Source organism: Dromiciops gliroides, chromosome X (assembly GCF_019393635.1).
Source record: "Dromiciops gliroides isolate mDroGli1 chromosome X, mDroGli1.pri, whole genome shotgun sequence".
NCBI classification, from domain to species: Eukaryota; Metazoa; Chordata; class Mammalia; order Microbiotheria; family Microbiotheriidae; genus Dromiciops; species Dromiciops gliroides.
The window spans coordinates 10,037,908-10,056,812 of NC_057867.1; the positions used below are offsets into that span (position 1 = coordinate 10,037,908).

The 18,905-nt window shown below is 40.3% G+C and overlaps 1 protein-coding gene across 2 annotated transcripts in view; it reads left to right on the forward strand.

The window, feature by feature from the left end:
- WDR44 (WD repeat domain 44) overlaps window positions 1-18,905 on the forward strand; it is an 86,507-nt gene that overhangs the window by 30,525 nt on the left and 37,077 nt on the right. Inside the window, exons 3-8 of one of the 2 annotated variants that reach the window (XM_043974342.1) lie at window positions 4,211-4,285; window positions 10,969-11,611; window positions 11,815-11,945; window positions 14,003-14,098; window positions 15,833-15,969; window positions 18,561-18,644. In XM_043974342.1, the coding sequence (XP_043830277.1) occupies window positions 4,211-4,285; window positions 10,969-11,611; window positions 11,815-11,945; window positions 14,003-14,098; window positions 15,833-15,969; window positions 18,561-18,644 (1,166 nt within the window). The remainder of the gene's footprint in view (window positions 1-4,210; window positions 4,286-10,968; window positions 11,612-11,814; window positions 11,946-14,002; window positions 14,099-15,832; window positions 15,970-18,560; window positions 18,645-18,905) is intronic. The other variant, XM_043974343.1, reaches the window with a different exon arrangement.

Here is an 18,905-nt window from a genome sequence, read left to right on the forward strand (position 1 = left end):
AAAGAAAGATGTTAAAGAGATGAAAAGAATTTTAGGTAAGTTAGATATGATAGATCTCTGGAGAATATTAAATGTGAATCAAAAGGAATAAACCTTTTTTTCAGTTGCGCATGGTACCATCACAAAAATTGACCATGTATTAGGGCATAAAAACTTTCACAAACAAATGCAGAAAAGCAGATATATTAAATGTATCTTTTTCTGACCATAATGGAATAAAAAATACATTCAACAAAAGACTTTTGAAGCATAGATTAAAACTTAATTGGAAAGTGTAACCTGATCTGACAGACTGAATCAAAGAACAAATCACTGAAATAATCAACATTCGTGGGATGCATCCAAAGCATTTATATGGAAATTTATGTGGAAAATTTATATCTGTAAATTCTTATATCAATAAAAGAAAGAGAACAGATCAGTGAAGTGGGCAAGCAACTACAAAAACTAGAAAAGGAGCACATTTTAAAATCCCCAATTAAACAATAAAATAGAAATCCTGAAAATCAAAGGAGATATTAATAGAATTGAAAATTTAATAAAATAAAACTAGGAGCTGGTTTTATGGAAAAAAACCAATAAAATAGATAAACCATTAATTTATTAATTTTATTTGTTGATTAATTAATAAGTTGATTTTTTTATCTAGAATGAAAAGGGTAAGTGTACAACTAATGAAGATGAAATTAAAGTATTTTGAGGAACGATTTTGCCTCACTAGTAGATGTTAGTCAGGCAAGAACTCACTATTTGCCAAAAAACTCCTGGTAAAACTGGAAAGTAGTCTGTCAGAAAGAAACTAGGTATAGATCAATGTCTCATATTATATACCTAGGCACCCTCAAAATGGGAAAAAGGGTGATCTCATAAGCAAATTAAGGGACCATAGAAGAAATAATCTATCAGATCTATAGGTTCATGACCAAACAAGAGATAGAGAGGTTCATGGGAAGTAAGATAGATAATTTTTATTACATACAATTTAAAAGTTTTTGCACAAACAAAACTAATGTAGCTAAAATTAAAAGCAGGAAACTGGGGGAAAATCTTTGCATCACATTTCTCTGGTAAAGGTTTTATTTCTCAAATATATAGGAAACTGAGCCAAATTTATAAGAATAAGAGTTGTTCCTCAATTTATTAAGTGCAGTTTTCAGAGGAATAAATCAAAGCTACCGGTAGTCATGTGAAAAAATACTCCAAATCACTAATCATTAGAGAAATAAAAATTAAAATAGCTCCCAGGTACCACCTCACACCTATCAGATTAGCTAACATGACAGAAAAGGAAAATGGTAAGTGTTAGGGAGCATATCGGAAAATAGGTACACTATTGCACTATTGGTGGACCTGTGAAGTAGAGAGCAATTTGAACTATTCCCAAAAAGCTTTTAAACTATGTATACCCTTTGACCCCAAAAGACTACTACTAGAACTACACTTGAAAGAGATCATTGAAAAAGGGAAAAGATCCATATGTACAAAAATATTTATAGCACTTCTTTTTATGGTGGCCAAAAAATTGGAAACTGAGGGAATGCACATCATTTGGGGAATGACTAAACAAGTTATAGTATATGAATGTGATGGAATACTATTGTGCTATTAGAAATGATGAAGGAAATAGTTTCAGAAAAAACCTGAAGAGACTTAGGAACTGATGCAAAATGAAGTGAGCAGAAGCAGCAGAACAGTTTACATGGTAATATCAATATTGTAAAGATAATCAACTGTGAAAAAACTCACCAACTGATGAATACAATGACCAACCACAATTCCGAAGGACTCTTGATGAAACATGCTATCTGCCTGCAGATAGAGGACTGATGGGCTCAGATCATAGATAAAAGCATTTTTTCTTTTTCTTGTTTTCCCCCCTACAATATGACTAATGTGGACATTTGTTTTATGTGACTTAATATTTGTAATGAGTTTTGTATTTCATGCTTTCTCAATGGGTTAGGGAGGGGAAGTAAGGAGAGAATTTGGAACTGAACATAAAATTGAATTACCAACAAAAAAAAGTTCTCTACTAAGGATACTTCCCTGCTAAAACCTGGCTCAGACTGGGTTGGTTCCTTAACTTTGAGAGTGGAATGAAATGAGGTACTAATTGTCTGTGTTGACTAATATAACGTCCTTAGCTATAGGAAGGGAGGGACATTGAGAGAAGGGAAGGGATTTCTGTGCCACTGTTGATCATGCTGCTGGCTTGAGTAGACTGGGCCAGCAGGCAACCTAGGAAAACCCTTATTTGAGTTCATTCATTCATTCATTTTCATTTATTTATTCTTGTTTTGTTTCGTTTTGAGTTTTTTGGGTGGGTGTTCATTTATTTATGAAGAAGGAATGCTGCACAGATAGTGACATTGGGCACCCTATCCATTTCTTGTATCAGTATCTTTGGAGAAGGAAATGGCAAACCATTTCTTTGTCAAGAAAACCCCCAAAAAGGCCATGAGGAGTTGGACGTGGCTGAAGCGATTCACCACCAACACCACATATATCTTGAACATATGCGAATAGAAAATGAGCTAGCGGGGCAGCTAGGTGGAGCAGTGGATAGAGCACTGGCCCTGGAGTCAGGAGGACCTGAGTTCAAATCCGGCCTCAGACACTTAACACTTACTAGCTGTGTGACCCTGGGCAAGTCACTTAACCCCAATTGCCTCACCAAAAAAAAAAAAAAAGAAAATGAGCTAGCCCTGGAATTGGCTAGGACACAGTCAGCCTAGATTACATTTGGGAGAGTAACCCTCTATAACCTTAAACTGCTCCCTGTTGCAGAAGACTTGTTGAACATACGAATCTCAAAAGAATCAAAGGTACAAGGCACCTAAAGAGCAATGGAAAATTGCATTGTGAATAGAAGTAGCTTCAGTATATTATCAACAATGACTTGAGGAAGAAGTATTATAAGACATTCTCAAAGACATGTGTGATTAGAAAAGGCAATATCAACAGCAAGAACTAACAGATGCCTACAATAGTGTATTTCCCAGCCATTTACAAGCCATATGCTACCTCCACTCAGGCCATTTTCTCCACCTTCTTATGGCCAACTTGGATCCTATCTCAGGAAACACCATGGACTCTTGTCCAAACCCCTTCCCAGCTCCCCTTTATAAATGGTCTTGGGGGGGCAGCTAGGTGGTGACACTTACTAGCTGTGTGACCTTGGGCAAGTCACTTAACCCTCATTGCCCCATCCCAAAATATATATTATAATATTATATAATAATATATATAAATAAATGGTCTTCCCTCATTAGAACATAAGTTCTGTGAGGGCAGGGACCATCTTACTTATGTTTGTTGTCCCAGCACCTATCACCTGGCACATGGTGCTTAATAAATGTTTGTTCTAGCTATCTGTATAATTTCATGTCTGACAAATGTTAAAAGACCTCTATAAAGACTTCTGTTGCAAGTCTTTTAGACTAAATTCTAAATAGAACGTGTTATTTCATGTTTTTCCTTAGAATATCCTTGGACCATGTTGGGATTCTCTGTGGAAAAGTTATGAAAACTCGAGCCTTTGAATCCCATGGGTTGAATAGGAAATGATCTGCCCTAATGATGGGGTCATCCCCCCTGATGAGCTTAGGTCATAGATCAGTCAGAGTATTGAATGGAGACTGCTCCCAAATGCCAAATATAACTTGCATGTGGTGACTCATAATTTGAAGTCCATTTTAGGGTTAGGAGTTGCATTAATATCATAGTTTTATGAATGTAAAATGGTATAAAATGGGGGCAGCTAGGTGGCACAGTGGATAAAGCACCAGCCCTGGATTCAGGAGGACCTGAGTTTGAATCCAGGCTCAGACACTTGACACTTACTAGCTGTGTGACCCTGGGCAAGTCACTTAACCCTCATTGCGCCCCCCCCCCCAATGGTATAAAATAGCTTTAATGTTAAGGTTTTTGCTTTGGGTCTTTTATCATTCCAATCACATATCTATTCACACAGATACACATATCTCCACTTCCTGAATTGCATATTTGTGTAAAAGATTAGTAAGAAGAAAACAAAAAACATGTCAATGTGTACATTTTTCAAGTTTTTAAAACTTCTATAATTTAACATATAAATCATGGCTTTTAGGAATAAGGATACCAGGTTTTCTGATCCATGCCCACTTTAACCAGATTTTCTTTTTTAAAGACAGGAGTCTCATTCAGGTTTGTTATCTTGTTGTTTTTCCAGGAAACAGATAGCGTTAAACATAAAGTCGGAAATGAATCCCTTGTTCAAGAATTGAAACAAGATGATTCCAAGAAGGTCAGTTCAATCTCACTAAGGGTGGCCAACTTTAATAAGAGACTGTTCGGGGCAGCTAGATGGCACAGCGGATAGAGCACTGGCCCTGGAGTCAGGAGGACCTGAGTTCAAATCTGGCCTCAGACACGTAACACTTACTAGCTGTGTGACCCTGGGCAAGTCACTTAACCCCAATTGCCTCACCAAAAAAAAAAAAAAAGAGAGAGAGAGAATGTTCTCCCCTGCAAAAAAAAATGTTTCTAATATCATGTTGTGTACAACATGACCATTTGATAAATTTTTTTCTAGAATATTAGTAATGTGAAAGAAATGTATTTTTCTCGTCAGTCTTAAAATCTTTTCTCATTTTTTGTTAGTGAAATAACTTCTATTTGACACAAATAGTATTTGTAAAAGTGCATGAGTCAGAATATGGTATTTTATGTTTTTGCTAGAATAACTTTGGACCATGTTGGGATTAGAACCAGGCATTAGAACGTGTGAGAAGTGGCCTAGATTCCTGATGTTCCAGGATTGTTTACGTTAAGACCTTGGGCTCCCCTTTTCAAATACTTCATTTCAGAGAGAGCCAGAAGCCTGCCTTCTCTAGGTGGCAGAGCAGGCCAGATGACTGTGGGAAGGCTACATGCACCAATACCACAGTTGACCAGATCTTGTGGGAAACAAACATCAAGTGTCAGACATGGTTCCTGTCCTCCTTATGTTTGTATTCTTATTGAGGAGATCATGTGTATGTGTATATAACACCTGTGCCTATGTGGTTATATACACATGATATATACACATATGCAGATTTTGGTTATAGCATATTTGCATGTCACACATATATGCACATATGTATATGTGTATGTACCCAAAATATAGATTCACATACAGGTGGGTGGGTGTGTGGGTGGGTGTTGCACTAAAACAATGCAGAAAAAATCATCAGACCTGCTGCTTAAAACCAAAGTAGATTTACCTCAAAAGATTGGGTGGTCGGACCATTAATATATTCCAACTTTTAAGATGCGATGAGTCCATGACCGTAAGAGCCACGTGTTCATTTGTCCATTCATTCAACAAGTATTTAGCACCACTATATACAAGGTACTGGGGTAGGAGTTGGGGGTGCAAAGACAAAAATCTAAAGTTTCTACCTTTCCATTTTGGGAAGGGGGGGGAGTATATAATAGTGACAACCATAGTAGTAGCTACCATTTATATACAGCTCGAAGGTTTGTAAAGCACTTTGTACATATCCCATTTCATCCTCACAACAATCCTGTAAGGTAGGTGCTGATATTAGCCCCATTTTATAGCTGAGGAAACTGAGGCAGAGGTGAAATGACTTGCCTAGGGTCACACAGCAAGTAGGTATCTGAGACAGGACTTGAATTTGGGTTTTCCTGACTCCAAGTCCAGCATTCTATTCACTCTGCCATTCAGCTTCCTCATTTAAACAAACAAAAAGGATCTAATTTGAGAATGGAGAGAGCATGAACAACAAGGGAGCAGGAACACTCTCCCCATAGGACGCGGCACTTGATTTGAATCTTGAAGGAAATGAAGGATTTGAAGAGAGGGAAGTGAAGAAAGGCTGTATTCTAGGAATAGAAGACAGTCTGGAAGGCTGCTGCTGAGGAATCACTGCTTAGCCTGTAAACACTCTGTGTGAAGGGGTAGCGATGGGAGAGGAGCATGGCAAGGTAGACCAGAGGCCCACTGTGAAGGGCTTTGAATGCCAAAGGAGGAGTAAGGAGTTTATATCTCCCCTTTGAGTGGATCTACTACCCAGTGCACTGGAGGGCACCTTGTTCTCTTTGGGACTTGGGAGAATTCTCAAGCTAAACTGGAGTCTTAATCTTCATGAAAGAAGTTTAGATTCTTTTACCTTTAACTTTTTTTTGGGGGGGGGAGGCAGGGCAGTGAGGGTTAAGTGACTTGCCCAGGGTCACACAGCTAGTAAGTGTCAAGTGTCTGAGGCCATATTTGAACTCAGGTCCTCCTGAATCCAGGACCAGTACTTAATTCACTGCGCCACCCAGCTGCCACCTTTTTTGTTTTTTGTTTTTAATTTTTATTTTTCCCCCTTATCTTTTTAATAACAAAAAAACGTTGGGGAGAGAGAAGAGAATTAGAGGGGAGATACCAGTGCTATAGAAACCAAGGCTCTAGGTCTCTTCAGAGGTAGATGATGAACGACTAGGGGCTGGAGTCTTATGGGGAAAATGAGAGAAGTAGGTGGTTGTACTCCCCAGCCCCCTGCCTGAGTTTTGCTTCAGTTCATTCCGTGGAGGAAGCTGGAGAGGATGGGGATATAGGCAGCGATCAGTAAAGCTTGCTTCAACTTTGCAATGCCATCCCTCTAACCCAAGAAGAGGAGTCCTAAGTCAGGAGTTAAAGAGCAGCCCAGTGACCAAACCATCATTTAGAAACCCCTTGGTTCCTCTCAGGGTTGGGAGAAGGTATAAGGGGTCCTATCTTAAGTCAGTTGGGTATCCAAGGCTAGAACTCAGCCCATTCTGGCTTTTTGTTGAGTTGTTTCAGTCATGTCCGACACTTCATGACCCGATTTGGGGTTTTCTTGCCAAAGGTTTGCCATTTCATAGTTGAGGAAACCGAAGCAACGGAGTTAAATGACTTGCCCAGGGTCACACAGCTAGTAAGTTTCTGAGGCTGGATTTGAACTCAGGTCTTCCTGACTCCAGGCCTGGCGTTCTGTCCGCTGTGCCATAACCCTTCTGGCTAGTCAGTGGGTATTTGATCAATTCTGATGCCTTAACCCCATCTCTAGGAAGGACTTAAATAGGATGGTATAGTGGGGAATCCATTCTCCCAAGCTCTTCTAATCAGAAGGTGGCACAGATAAGAGGCCAATGAAGAGAGAGCTGTGCGAGGAGAAAGTATTGAAGAAGAAGGAGGGGTTGTAAATGGTATCAGCCACAGCAAATGATGGGATAGCAAGTAATATCCAATGGCAAAGAGTTGAGAAGTAAGTGGGTGGTGAAGTGAAAGAAGCCAGTTCCTTCCTGGAGTTTTGAGGTGAAAGAGAGGAGAAATATAGGCTGAATACACAAGGGTATGGCTAATGAAGGGTTTTTAAAGAATGGAATAGGCCTAAGAACATTTGTAGGCAGTAGGGAAAGAGCTAGTAAATAGAGATTGAAAATTAACTGGGCATTGGAGAATGAGAGAAGGGACAAGATCCTGGAAGGGGTATCCTGCATTTGTTCTACAGGTTAAAGGTTGGACCACAAAACTAATTTCGTACGTATATATGTATGTATGTATGTATGTATGTATGTATGTATGTATGTATGTATGTATGTATGTGTGTGTGTGTATGTACATATGTATGTGTATGAATGTATGTATATGCAGCCATGCATGTGTGTATTTGTGCTTATGTGTATGTATGTATATATGTGTGTGTATATAATGTGTTTCATATATATATTTCAAAAAATAGATAACTCATTATCGGATTAAAAGTGACTATCGAAATTTAGAGTAGGGAGTTCTGGGTAAGTTGGAGTTCTAAGGCAGGCTTCATAAAGCAATCACCAGAGTTTGGCCTTAAAAGTTAAATCAGATTTGATTTGAGGAGAGAGAACAGCATGAGTTGGGGCTTGGAAGTAGGAATGAGCTTACAGGATTGCGTTTGAGATCATGGAGAAGTCTGTTCATGTACAGAAATAGTGAGAAAGACTCCAGAGGGCCTTGAATGTCAGGATGAGGATTCTGTACTTGGTCTAGTAGGCATTGGGGAGCTAGTGGTGAGTCTTGGAAGTGATGTGATGAAAGCAGTCTTTGAAGCAGATTAATTCTACTGAGTCATCGGGGTATAATAGTCATTGTTCAGTACCAGAGCTACAAGGGATCTTAGGGCCACACTTGTCTATGATGTATAGGGAGTACTAGAAGCTCCATAAGAAGCTCTTGTCATAAGACAGGCAGGAGGTGATGAGAGCCTCAACTACAGGGCTAGTGATTGGGTGCGTGTTAGAGACATTTCAAATCTCTTTGGCGCCTGGGTATGGGTGACAGTGGAGAAGAGTCAAAGCTAACCCCACGTTTCTGAGTCAGAGGGTTTGGAGAATTGAATTGAACATTTCTCAGATGCCTATTTTGTGCTGGGCAAACAGAAATGAGAGAGAATTGAGCAAGAGAAGTCTGTTGTTTGTGGGTGGGGGGAGATGATGAATTCCAATGGAATGTGTTTAGTTCAAAAGGAAATGTCTTGTAAAGCAATGGAAAAACAGAACTTGACTTGTGTCCTCCTGAAAGGGTAGCATTTGATAACCACAGTATTTTTGTTTGGTTTTTTGTTTTTGCAGGGCAGTGAGGGTTAAGTGACTTGCCCAGGGTCACACAGCTAGTAAGTGTCAAGTATCTGAGGCTGGATTTGAACTCAGGTCCTCCTGAATCAAGGGCCAGTGCTTTATCCACTATGCCACCTAGCTGCCCCCTAAGAGTAGCATTTGAGAGGGGGATTCAGCTAAAGCTGTGAACAAGGGGAAGCTCTAAGAGAAAGGGCAAGGCTTGGGCTCTGTGGGCAGGAAGAACAGATCGAGCACATGGATAGGAGGAGAATCAGGTCGGTCAGTGCAGTGCCATGGAAGTGAAGGGAAGTAACCTGTCAGCCCAGCGTATTCCTGATACTTGAGGCCTCAATAGGTAATGTTGGGAATTGTTTCAGTTCTTTTAATATTCCACTCCTATTTAGCGCCTAGTAAGAGAGGGGCAGTTGAGTAGAGCATTGGATTCAGCACAAAGTTGAGCAAAAGCCAATATTGGAGACATGTAGAGAACAAACAGAGAAATATAGAATGGTTTCTGGGCCACAATTTCTAACACTGGCCAGACCTTGTTACTTTCAGTAACAGTTAACAGTTTTTGTTCTGAGGAAGCAGTGGGCTTTCTTGAGTCAGAAACCTAAGCTAAAATAGTATAGTAGGAGAGCACTCTGGGGAAGGGGGCAGACAGAAAGGGAAGATGGGCTAGATTGAGAGAGAACTCGGCCTTAATGCCATCATATCACTTCCCTAGACCTCAGTTTCCTCTTCTATAAAATGAGGGGGTTGGCCTGACAGCCCTTCCAGTTCTGTATCTAGGATCCTCTGCCTTTTGTCAGTAAAGTTATCTGCATAGAGGGATGTTGGAGTAAGCTTCAGACCTTGAGGAAGACAGAAGAAGCCTGGAAATGTCATTGTGCATTTGCTAGCATCCTCTGCCCAAGGGAGGGCTAATGGGATTGGGGAGCAGTACTGAGTACCCAGAATACCCTTGTGAAAGTCAGTAGAAATTTGTGCTGGGCCCGATGAGCACACTTCAATGATTTGTTCCAACACACTTCTGAGGGCCAGGAGTAGGGTAAGGGAAATGGCAGAGCTAAGTGGTCAAGGAAGGGGAGTGTCCCAGTGAAGGAATTATTCAAAGCACTGATTGGATTGTTTTGACTGGACTAGGGTACATCTTCATCTAAGTCATGGGCAGGCACCTTATGGAACCTCTTATTCAGAAGCCCTTTTCCATGGAACAGTCGAGAGGTTGGTGGACAAGCTTCCTGCTGGACTTGGAGAACTATAGATCTTCCCCCAGCTGTTCTTCCAGCCTTGGCATAGGCACCAGGCTTCCTTGTCCCTTAGCTTTCTACTGTTGTCTGAGAAGCATTGCTGAGCCAGATCTGGCTTTGGCCTTCCTACAGAAAAGGAGGCCTACTTGGAGCTTGGCATCTTTTGGCCTCATTTCTTTTCTGGTACCTTTCTGGGTTTTTTACCCTTTCCTTAGAGGCATTAGCAGGTGTATAAAGCCAGAAACCTTGAATTCTTTTTGTACCAGCAGTTAGGTGGCACCACAGTGGACAGAACACTGCATGGACTTGGAATCAGGGAGACTGAAGTTCAAATCTGGTCTCAGACACCTACTAGCTGTGCGACCCTGGGCAAGTCACATAACCCTGTTTGCCTCTGTTTCCTCTTCTGTTAAATGGGAAAAATAATAGCACCTATCTCCCAGGGTTGTTGTGAATCTCAAATGAGTTTATTTTTATATATCTATCTATGTATTGCTTCGCCAACCTTACAGGGCTATATCAATGCTTGCTAATATTATTGATATTGGGTAAAATCTTAGGATGTAGAGGGTATTCAGCCCAGCTCCACCCCCATTTATATATGAGGCAAGTGAAGGTCCAGGACTGGGCTAGGGTCCCACAACACAGCTGGGGTTTGAAACTGAACTTCCTTGGCTATGGGTCCAGCTCTTTTTCCATTATGCCTCCTGGGTTCAGATCCTGCTGTGACACTTACTAGCTGTATGACTATGGGCATGTCATTGCACCTGTCTGGCCTCCGTTCCCTTACTTGTAAAATAGAGAGAATCCTTACACTAGCTTTGTGAGCAAAGTGCTTTGTAAAGATTCCAACTATATACATGTCCATTTCTATTGTTATTAAGGTTCGAGTTGGTGTTTGGACACCTGATTGACTGGGCTAATAACTCTCTAAACAGTCATTTCCACTGATATGGCATGAATATAGGAACCGAAAGGTTGGGCTTCAATAGAAGACTCGGCCTGAACGTTAGTTAATCTCCAGGGTTGGTTGGTCGGATTCTTTTGTCACTACGTGGACAATCTGAGGTGCCTTAGAGGTTCAATGAAGGCCTTCATAAAAATCTCAACTTTTCTCCTTCTTCAGATTATTGACAGTATTATTGAGGAGAGCCAGAAAGTCCAGCAGCTTGAAGAACCACCTTTGGATTCCAAGGGAAAAGAACATTCTGATCCAGACTCCACTACGAGTACTCTGGTTGTTAGAACAGACCTTCTGAGCAATATCCCTGGACTCTTAGCCACAGATAAGGTGTCACACGATGTTAAAAAAAGAGAAAAGCAGAATACATTTGATGAAACCAAACCCAAGCATGAGTCTAGCACATATCCTTGTTCTTACGAAGGTCCCTCTCAGAAGCAAGCGAGTGAAACCACTCAGGGATCAGAAATCAGTTCAGCCAATGAGCATAATGTAACGGAAACAGAAGAAGAGGCAACCAAAAATGAAGAAGAAATCAAACAGACTGACATTGTAGAACAACTATCGACAGACATCTTCCCTCCCAAAGACGTCGCTACAGCAGAAGAACCAGCTCCGGTCAAACCCCCAAGGCATATTCCTGTAGAGCCAGATATCGTGGCGAGCACTAAGAAGCCCGTCCCTGCTCGGCCTCCCCCACCAGCCCATCTCCCTCCACCCAGACCACCCCCTCCTGCCCGGCCCGCTCCCCCGCCCCGGAAGAAGAAAAGTGAGTCGGAGTTGGAGATGAAAGCATCAGAGCTAGAAGGTAAGTATACTTTAGGCTGACTATGAAATCTAGGGACCAGGCGATTCAAGCAGTAGAGTTAGGCAGAAGGATAGTTGTCCTGGACACTGAAAGTCACGTCATATCAAGTAGAGGAAACTGGAAGTTTCTGTTCTAATCTTGCTGTTGGGATGGTTCATTGGAATGATGTGGGTGTTTTCTCCCTAATGCTGAGTCTCTTGTAGTTCCTAGAGAGAATTTTACATCTGGTAGTGCCTTGACTCCCAGTATGTCTTCTGAACCCCAGCCCAAGGATGCACAACCTTCCCTTGATTTGGCAAGTGCAACCAGTGGAGAGAAAATTGTCACTGACCAGGTGAGTGCATTTAGATCTACCGAGGCAAGAAGGATTGATCACTTCTCCAAAACTAGGCCAGAGATAGAAGATCTTGACTTCTTGCTTTCTGTTTTTGACATCACACACAGAAGTCACACCTAATGTTAAACTAGTTTACCAAAAGGAAAGGAAGCTATGGAAACAATTGAAATTTAGGTTACTATTGTGTTTTCATCTGAACACATTGACCTTTTAGAACAGTGCTGTGGAAATGTGAGCAGCTGCTGCCATGACTACTTGTGTATGTAAGAATCACATGTGTGGGGTAGCGAGGTGGTGCAGTGGATAGAGCACCAGCCCTGGAGTTAGAAAGACCTGAGTTCAAATCTGGCCTCAGGCGCCTGACACTTACTAGCTTTGTGACCTTGGGCAAGTGACTTAACCCCAATTGCCTCACCCTAATAATAATGACAATAATAGTAATAACAACAATAATAAGGAAGGAAAGAAAGAAAGAATGAATGAATCACATGTATAGAATGTATCATGCCAGGAATACTGGGGATCAAATCCTTTCTCAAACACTTACTAGCTGCTTGACCCTGGGTAAGACACTTAAAACCCTTCTGTGTGCCCCAGGCAAGTCAGCTTGTTCGAATGAGATGCATTGGTGGCTCATGGCTTCATCGATCCTTGTCATAAGTAACAGAGAGTCCTTAAAAGTTTAGTATATGTTGAGACATCACTAAAGGAAAATTGCACTCCCCACTGACTCCCCAAAATAGATTTCTCTTCTCCATTGTAACAAAGAATTAGAGTTCAGAGAGACTGGCTACATGCCGTTCATATCTGGCTGTGGATGGCTCATTCTGTCCTTTGGCTTTGCTAGGCCTCTGAGATCAGGATTGTCACTACATTGACCAGAGTTCTGATGTCTTCTTGGGGCTCTCTTTCTGTTATTATGAGCATTGTGTTCCTGGTTCTGCTTATTTGATGTCACACTTATTGATAAGTCTTTCCAAGTCTCCCTGTACCTGTCCTATTCGTTGGGTTTTGTCTTAACCATTGAGTGTGGTGAACTAGAAAGGAAGTTCCCTGGTGTACAGAGGGCCTTTCCTCCTGTCTTTGACCCACTTTAGTTATGTGCCTAGTACCGGAATTACTGGAATATGATTTAGCGACTACCTTGTAAAATTCCCAATTCTTTCCCGGAATAATTGAACTTGTTCATTTAGAATTCCATCATTGGCGCATGTGTGTGTCTGTGTTGCCACCGCCAACATTGACCATTTTCATCTGATATTATATTTGTCAGTCAGCTGATGGATGTGAGTTGAAAGCAAGGTTTATTTTAAGAAGCGTTTCTGTAATCGTTAATGATTGGGGGCATGTTACTAGCTTGGCTTTCTCTTCTTTTGAGAACTGCCTATGCTCATCCTTAGACCCCTCATCTATTGGAGAGTGTTCTTATTATATTTCACCTCGTGCTTTCTTCACACCACCCCACCCAGCTGGCCTTAGTGTCACTGTAGGGATGATGAAAAGAAGACTGAAAATACCTCACATTCCTGACCCAGTTCTGCCCAAATGGGGGCTATTTTTACTTTATTATTTTAAAACATGAAAACCTCTTAGCTAGTGGGGGCATGCCCAGGGTGTGCCAAATGTGAACGTGCATAAAGCACAACAGGTGGCCGAGCTTAAGGGGTGGCAAAATATAGGAATGCTTGCCTGGTCCAGCTCCCCTGGGGCTGTCAGCCCTTTTAGGCCTGCAAAGCAGCTGTCCTGTTTCTTTCTGTTACCCTACTCCACGGAGAGTGCTAAAGCCCTATTCGGCAGGTCCAAATAGAGAACATTTCTTTATTGTCAAGGTTAAAGAAACAGCTACTTTGTGGGTAATGGAGGGGGAGTAGTGTGGACAGCCTTCAGCATGCTAGGAATATTAAGTCTCTAAAATGGATGTTTTCCATTTTCCATTTTAATAGCCTCCATCATCAGAAATATTGAAGCTCTTCACAGCTGTGTGTGGTAATGGCTAATTGAAAGTTCTCTGAAATTGTCTGTTGGATTTGCTTTTTATAAACTTATAATTTCAGGAAAATGGAAAAGCATCTGATGGGCAGACAGTAACAGGAGAGATGATGGGTCCTCAAAGACCAAGGTCCAATTCTGGAAGAGAACTCACTGATGAGGTAACAGTTGAAATGGCTTTTTTTTTAATGGTTAAAAGCATCATAATGCAAAACAAATTAAGAACATTGGAGCTGACCTTGAAGATTATTTTGTAACTTTCCTTTGATTATTCATCATAAAGGGAAAATGTGACCTTGACCTAATAGCTATATGTCCCTAGGCAAGTTGTTTAACTTCTGTTTCCCTCAGTTTCCTCATCTGCAAATTGGGGATAATAAATAGTACCTCCCAGGGTGGTCCTGAGAATCAAATAAGATAATATTTATAAAGCACTTAGCGCAGTGTCTGGCACATAGTAAGTTAAAAAAAAAAAAAGATGGGGGCAGCTGGGTGGCACAGTGGATAAAGCACTGGCCCTGGATTCAGGAGGACCTGAGTTCAAATCTGGCTTCAGACACTTAACACTTACTAGCTGTGTGACCCTGGGCAAGTCACTTAACCCCAATTGCCTCACCAAAAAAAAAGAAAATAAAAGATGGTGATGATACCTTTTAAAAAAAAGTCAGAATCATATAATGGCATTGATAATGTAGTAAAAAGCAAAGCAAGCACCATGGTTTATAGGAAATTCCAAAGGTCAACTTAGTTCTAAAGTTAAATACCCAGGACTACAGGCATATATTTTTGTCCATACCAGACATCACGCAGTGTGTATACACTTTGCTTTTGAGTGCTTTCATCCAAAATAGAAAGGAATTAACTGAGCTGAGAAATTGGAGAAGAGTAATCAGGACCAGAATAGGGACCCTGTGGTTGGCATGGAGCCATGGCAGGAATAGTCTAGAACAGAGAGAAGAAAGGATGGGGTGACAGTGGAGGAGCAGAGAAACTGTAATCCAGATACTACCTCGCTGCAAAAAGAAGTGAGATGTTAAGATTTTCACTCTACATAGTGTGGTAAAAAATATGAAAGTTTTTTAACAGTCGGTTAGGATAACTGAAAGACTCCAGTTTTTGAAGGACCACCCTTTTGGGGAGGAGACCAACAGTCCGCCTGCTGCGCACGTCAGACTGCCTGCTACGCACTCGACTTCCGGGGTGCGAGCTTAAAAGACAAGGAGAGAACGGAAGTTGGGCTTTTTCCTGCTCTGCTGGTCTCCTGACTGCGTGGCACAGACGGTCTCTCTCTCTCCAAAGGTGGCCTTCTCTTTTGGTGAGTTTTTATAAGGAATATAGACTAAGCTTAGACTTAAGACGATTTGTATTGTGTTTTTACTTTCCTATCCTTCTAATCAACATCACCTTGTGACTACCATAACAATAAAAGGTCTATCTAGAAAACCAAAAGCTTCTTCCATTTACTAGTCTGGGAGATAAATTAAGGGAAAGGTTAAGTAGGGGAGATTTATGATCTAATATCCAATTTTAAATCTCACAATAGGATGGATATAGGAAGGAAGGCTCTCCATCCATCTTTCGTTCTCTATAGAGACTGGTGTACTCATTCTTTTTAGTACTGTTATTATGAGACCGTATCTCTATGGCATTGTCTATTACAGCATATCATGTGACTGGTTGCATCCTTGGTAGCATTTTTACTATACTGTGAACATTGGTCAGTGTTCACCATTTCTACTCCCTAAGTCAGTCCCTACCTTGTGAGTATTTTTCAAGCAATATATCCAGTGTTTCTTCTGTTTTAAGTGTACAGCATTGCATGTCCTTTCTAAAAGAATCCTCCTGAAAGATTCAAGCAGAAATGTGACAGTTATTGGTGGTCTTCTTGACTTTAGGAAATTTTGGCCAGTGTAATGATTAAGAACCTTGATACAGGAGAAGAAATACCTTTGAGCCTTGCAGAAGAGAAATTGCCTACAGGTATTAATCCACTCACTCTACACATTATGAGAAGAACTAAGGAATATGTAAGGTATGGTTTACAGCAATTCTTTGTCATTTGTACGAAAAAGATTTCTTTTTTTTAATACTTTAAATTTTTTTTATTCTGAACTTAACCAACAAACATGAACAGTCCAGTTTGTAAAGAACCAAAAAAAAGATCCTATATGACTTTCCATTATCTAATTTATTTTTTAGAAAGTATTAAATTTAACAGGGTAGTAACAAAATGGCCCTATTCATTCTAAGGAAATTCTCAGGATGACCTACTAAGATTGTTACCTTAAGTTTCTTAAAAGAATATGTATTAAAATATGTATTATCAAGTAGGATGCTATCCACAGAGTTATAGCCTCAGACTGAAGAATTCATTTAAACAAAGAGAAATCAGGACAGTCAAGTTGACCCATGTAAAGAATTCATTGTTATTTGAGGTTTTTACGCCTCGGCGCGCACTGGCCTGGGGCTCCGCAAACCGCATGGTGCTCCACCCACTGGTGTAGCCGTTGCCATGGCGCTGGCCCCTCACGGCATCACCACTCACTGACACCTACATGGGCCTGGCAAAATTATAATGATTGGAAGCCTAGTGAGGGCAGTCATGTGACTGTCAGAGCAGCCATCCCATTGGCTGGGGCTGTGTGGGGTTTTTCTGGGATTGGAGGAGGAGAATTGGGCATTCTAGCTGGAGGCTGGAGACAGGAGTTCTGCTGCATATTCTCAGCTGATTCCTGGGTGGTGGTATTTTTTCAGGTTGTATGATTTCCCTTTCCCCATTTTATTTCCTTTCCCTTGATCCTACTGATCCTGTTTGTGGTTTTTTTTTTTTTAAGTTCATTCTTGTTAAAATAAATCCTGTTCCGTTTTGAGGGAGGCTGCCGGTCTCCTTCCTTGCTCCAATATTGTGGTGAGCCGCTTAGCTAATACTCCCCAATTAAAAATTGGTCCCTGCACCCCCAACACTTTTATTAAGCATTAAGCTCTAATGGTGGGCAAGGTGCAGGTCAAAATTGGAGATGAATGCCTGTGCATGAATGGCTGTGGTACACTGCTGGATTTTCATGTGCTTTATTTTGTTAATTTTTTAAAGTAAATTTTTATTGTTATGTCTTGTTTTTGTACCACCTAAAATCCCTCCTGTATCCTTCCTCTTGCCACCCACCCACCCAGAGAACCATCCCTTTAAAAAAATTTATTTCATGAAATATTTCTAAATTACATATAAAACATTTACATTAATTTAAAAAAATTTCCAAGTTCCAAATTTTCCATTACCCCTCTTCCATTCATTGAGAGGGCAAGCAATAAAATATCGGTTATAAATTTGAAGACTTGCAAAATATATTTCCATATTAGCAGTGATGCAGAAGAAAACACACACACACACACACAAGTAAAAAAAGTATGCTTTATTTTGTATTCAGACTCCACTGGTTCTTTCTCTGGTGTTTACAGTGTTCTGATTCAGCTCACTTCACTCTGCATCAGTTCATATAAGCCTTCCCAGGTTTTTCTGAAATCATCCTGCTCATCATTTCTTATAGTACCAATCAATACGTAGAAAAAATTTTGACAATATATTTTTTATGCTTTCAATTTCCTTAGTTTTAAATTTTATTCTGCATAGTTTGTATTTCTGGCATTAAAACATAGTCCATCCAATTTGTTTTGTCAAGATCTTTTTAATCAAAATGTATAAAATATCTTGATTTGAATTGGAAGAAATTTATAGTAAACATTAATTTTACTATGACTGCAATTATTTTTAAGTATATGTATATGTATGTGTGTGTGTAAAAAGATGACCTTTTAGGAGAGTATCTTATACTTAAATTGGTGCATGAAGTTGTTCATAGTTCTTAGGGTTTCGAATGACCTATGAGTCATCTTTGGTTTAGGTCTAATTTCTAAAACTGGAAAAGAATTAAGAGGTACTGAAATACCTAACAAAATGTCATTCATCTGTTAGACTAGAGGGTGGATCACAGTTCCAGTGGAGTCAGTGCATTCCTCTTGGAATTTTAATTTAAGATCCATTGATCTTTGTTAATTTGTTGTTTCTTTAGGACGAAGAAATGACTTTGGGAAACTAGTTGACTTGGAGAAAAATATGGTTATCTAAGGAACAATTTACATAAATGTATGAACTTTTATATTAGGAATAATTCATGATCACAAGGATGGGGGGGGCGGGGAGTGTCTATATATCATCAGGGAAATGTCTGCTCAAAACAGATGGCCTGGTCACGTGGTAAGGAGGGATATTCACTAGACAGCCCATGTGTGAGGAGGAATCTCATCCTTCTCTGCCACTCAGTCTGTAGCTTTGGGACTCTGGGCAAGTCAGAGCTTGACTCAGTCTGATTTGTCCTCATTTGCAAAATGAGGAAGACCGTAGCTACCATCTGAAAGGGCTGTTGTGAGGCTCAGATGAGATTCGGCAGATGAAGCACTTTTCAAAGCTTAAATTTCTCCAGGAAGGTCACTTGCACCCAGGCTTCCAACTTTTCTAACCCCCTTTAGCCTTCTGTTCCTTAGAAGAAGGGTAAAGGTCAAATGAAAAAATGGTGGTTACCCAGTATTGAAAATGTCTTCGTCTGTTTCTCTCTTCTTTTTCTCCAGTAATGATGCAGCACAGTCAGATGATGAAGAGAAGATACAATCCCAGCAAACAGATACCGACGGCGGAAGGTTGAAACAAAAGACGTGAGTTTGATTAGCTCTTTTCTTTCTGTTTAGGAAGTGATAAAAAAAATACGAATGACTATATTCTGTGACATCTGCATTCTCCCCACTTTTCTTTCCTTGAAAGTAATAACAATAATAATACTGACATAACAATAATGGTTATATTAATATATAATATAATATATAATAATAACGGTTATATTAATAACATTTATATAACACACTGTGCCAGGCAAACATTATCTCATGTGGTCTTCATGACAACCCTGGGAGCTTGGT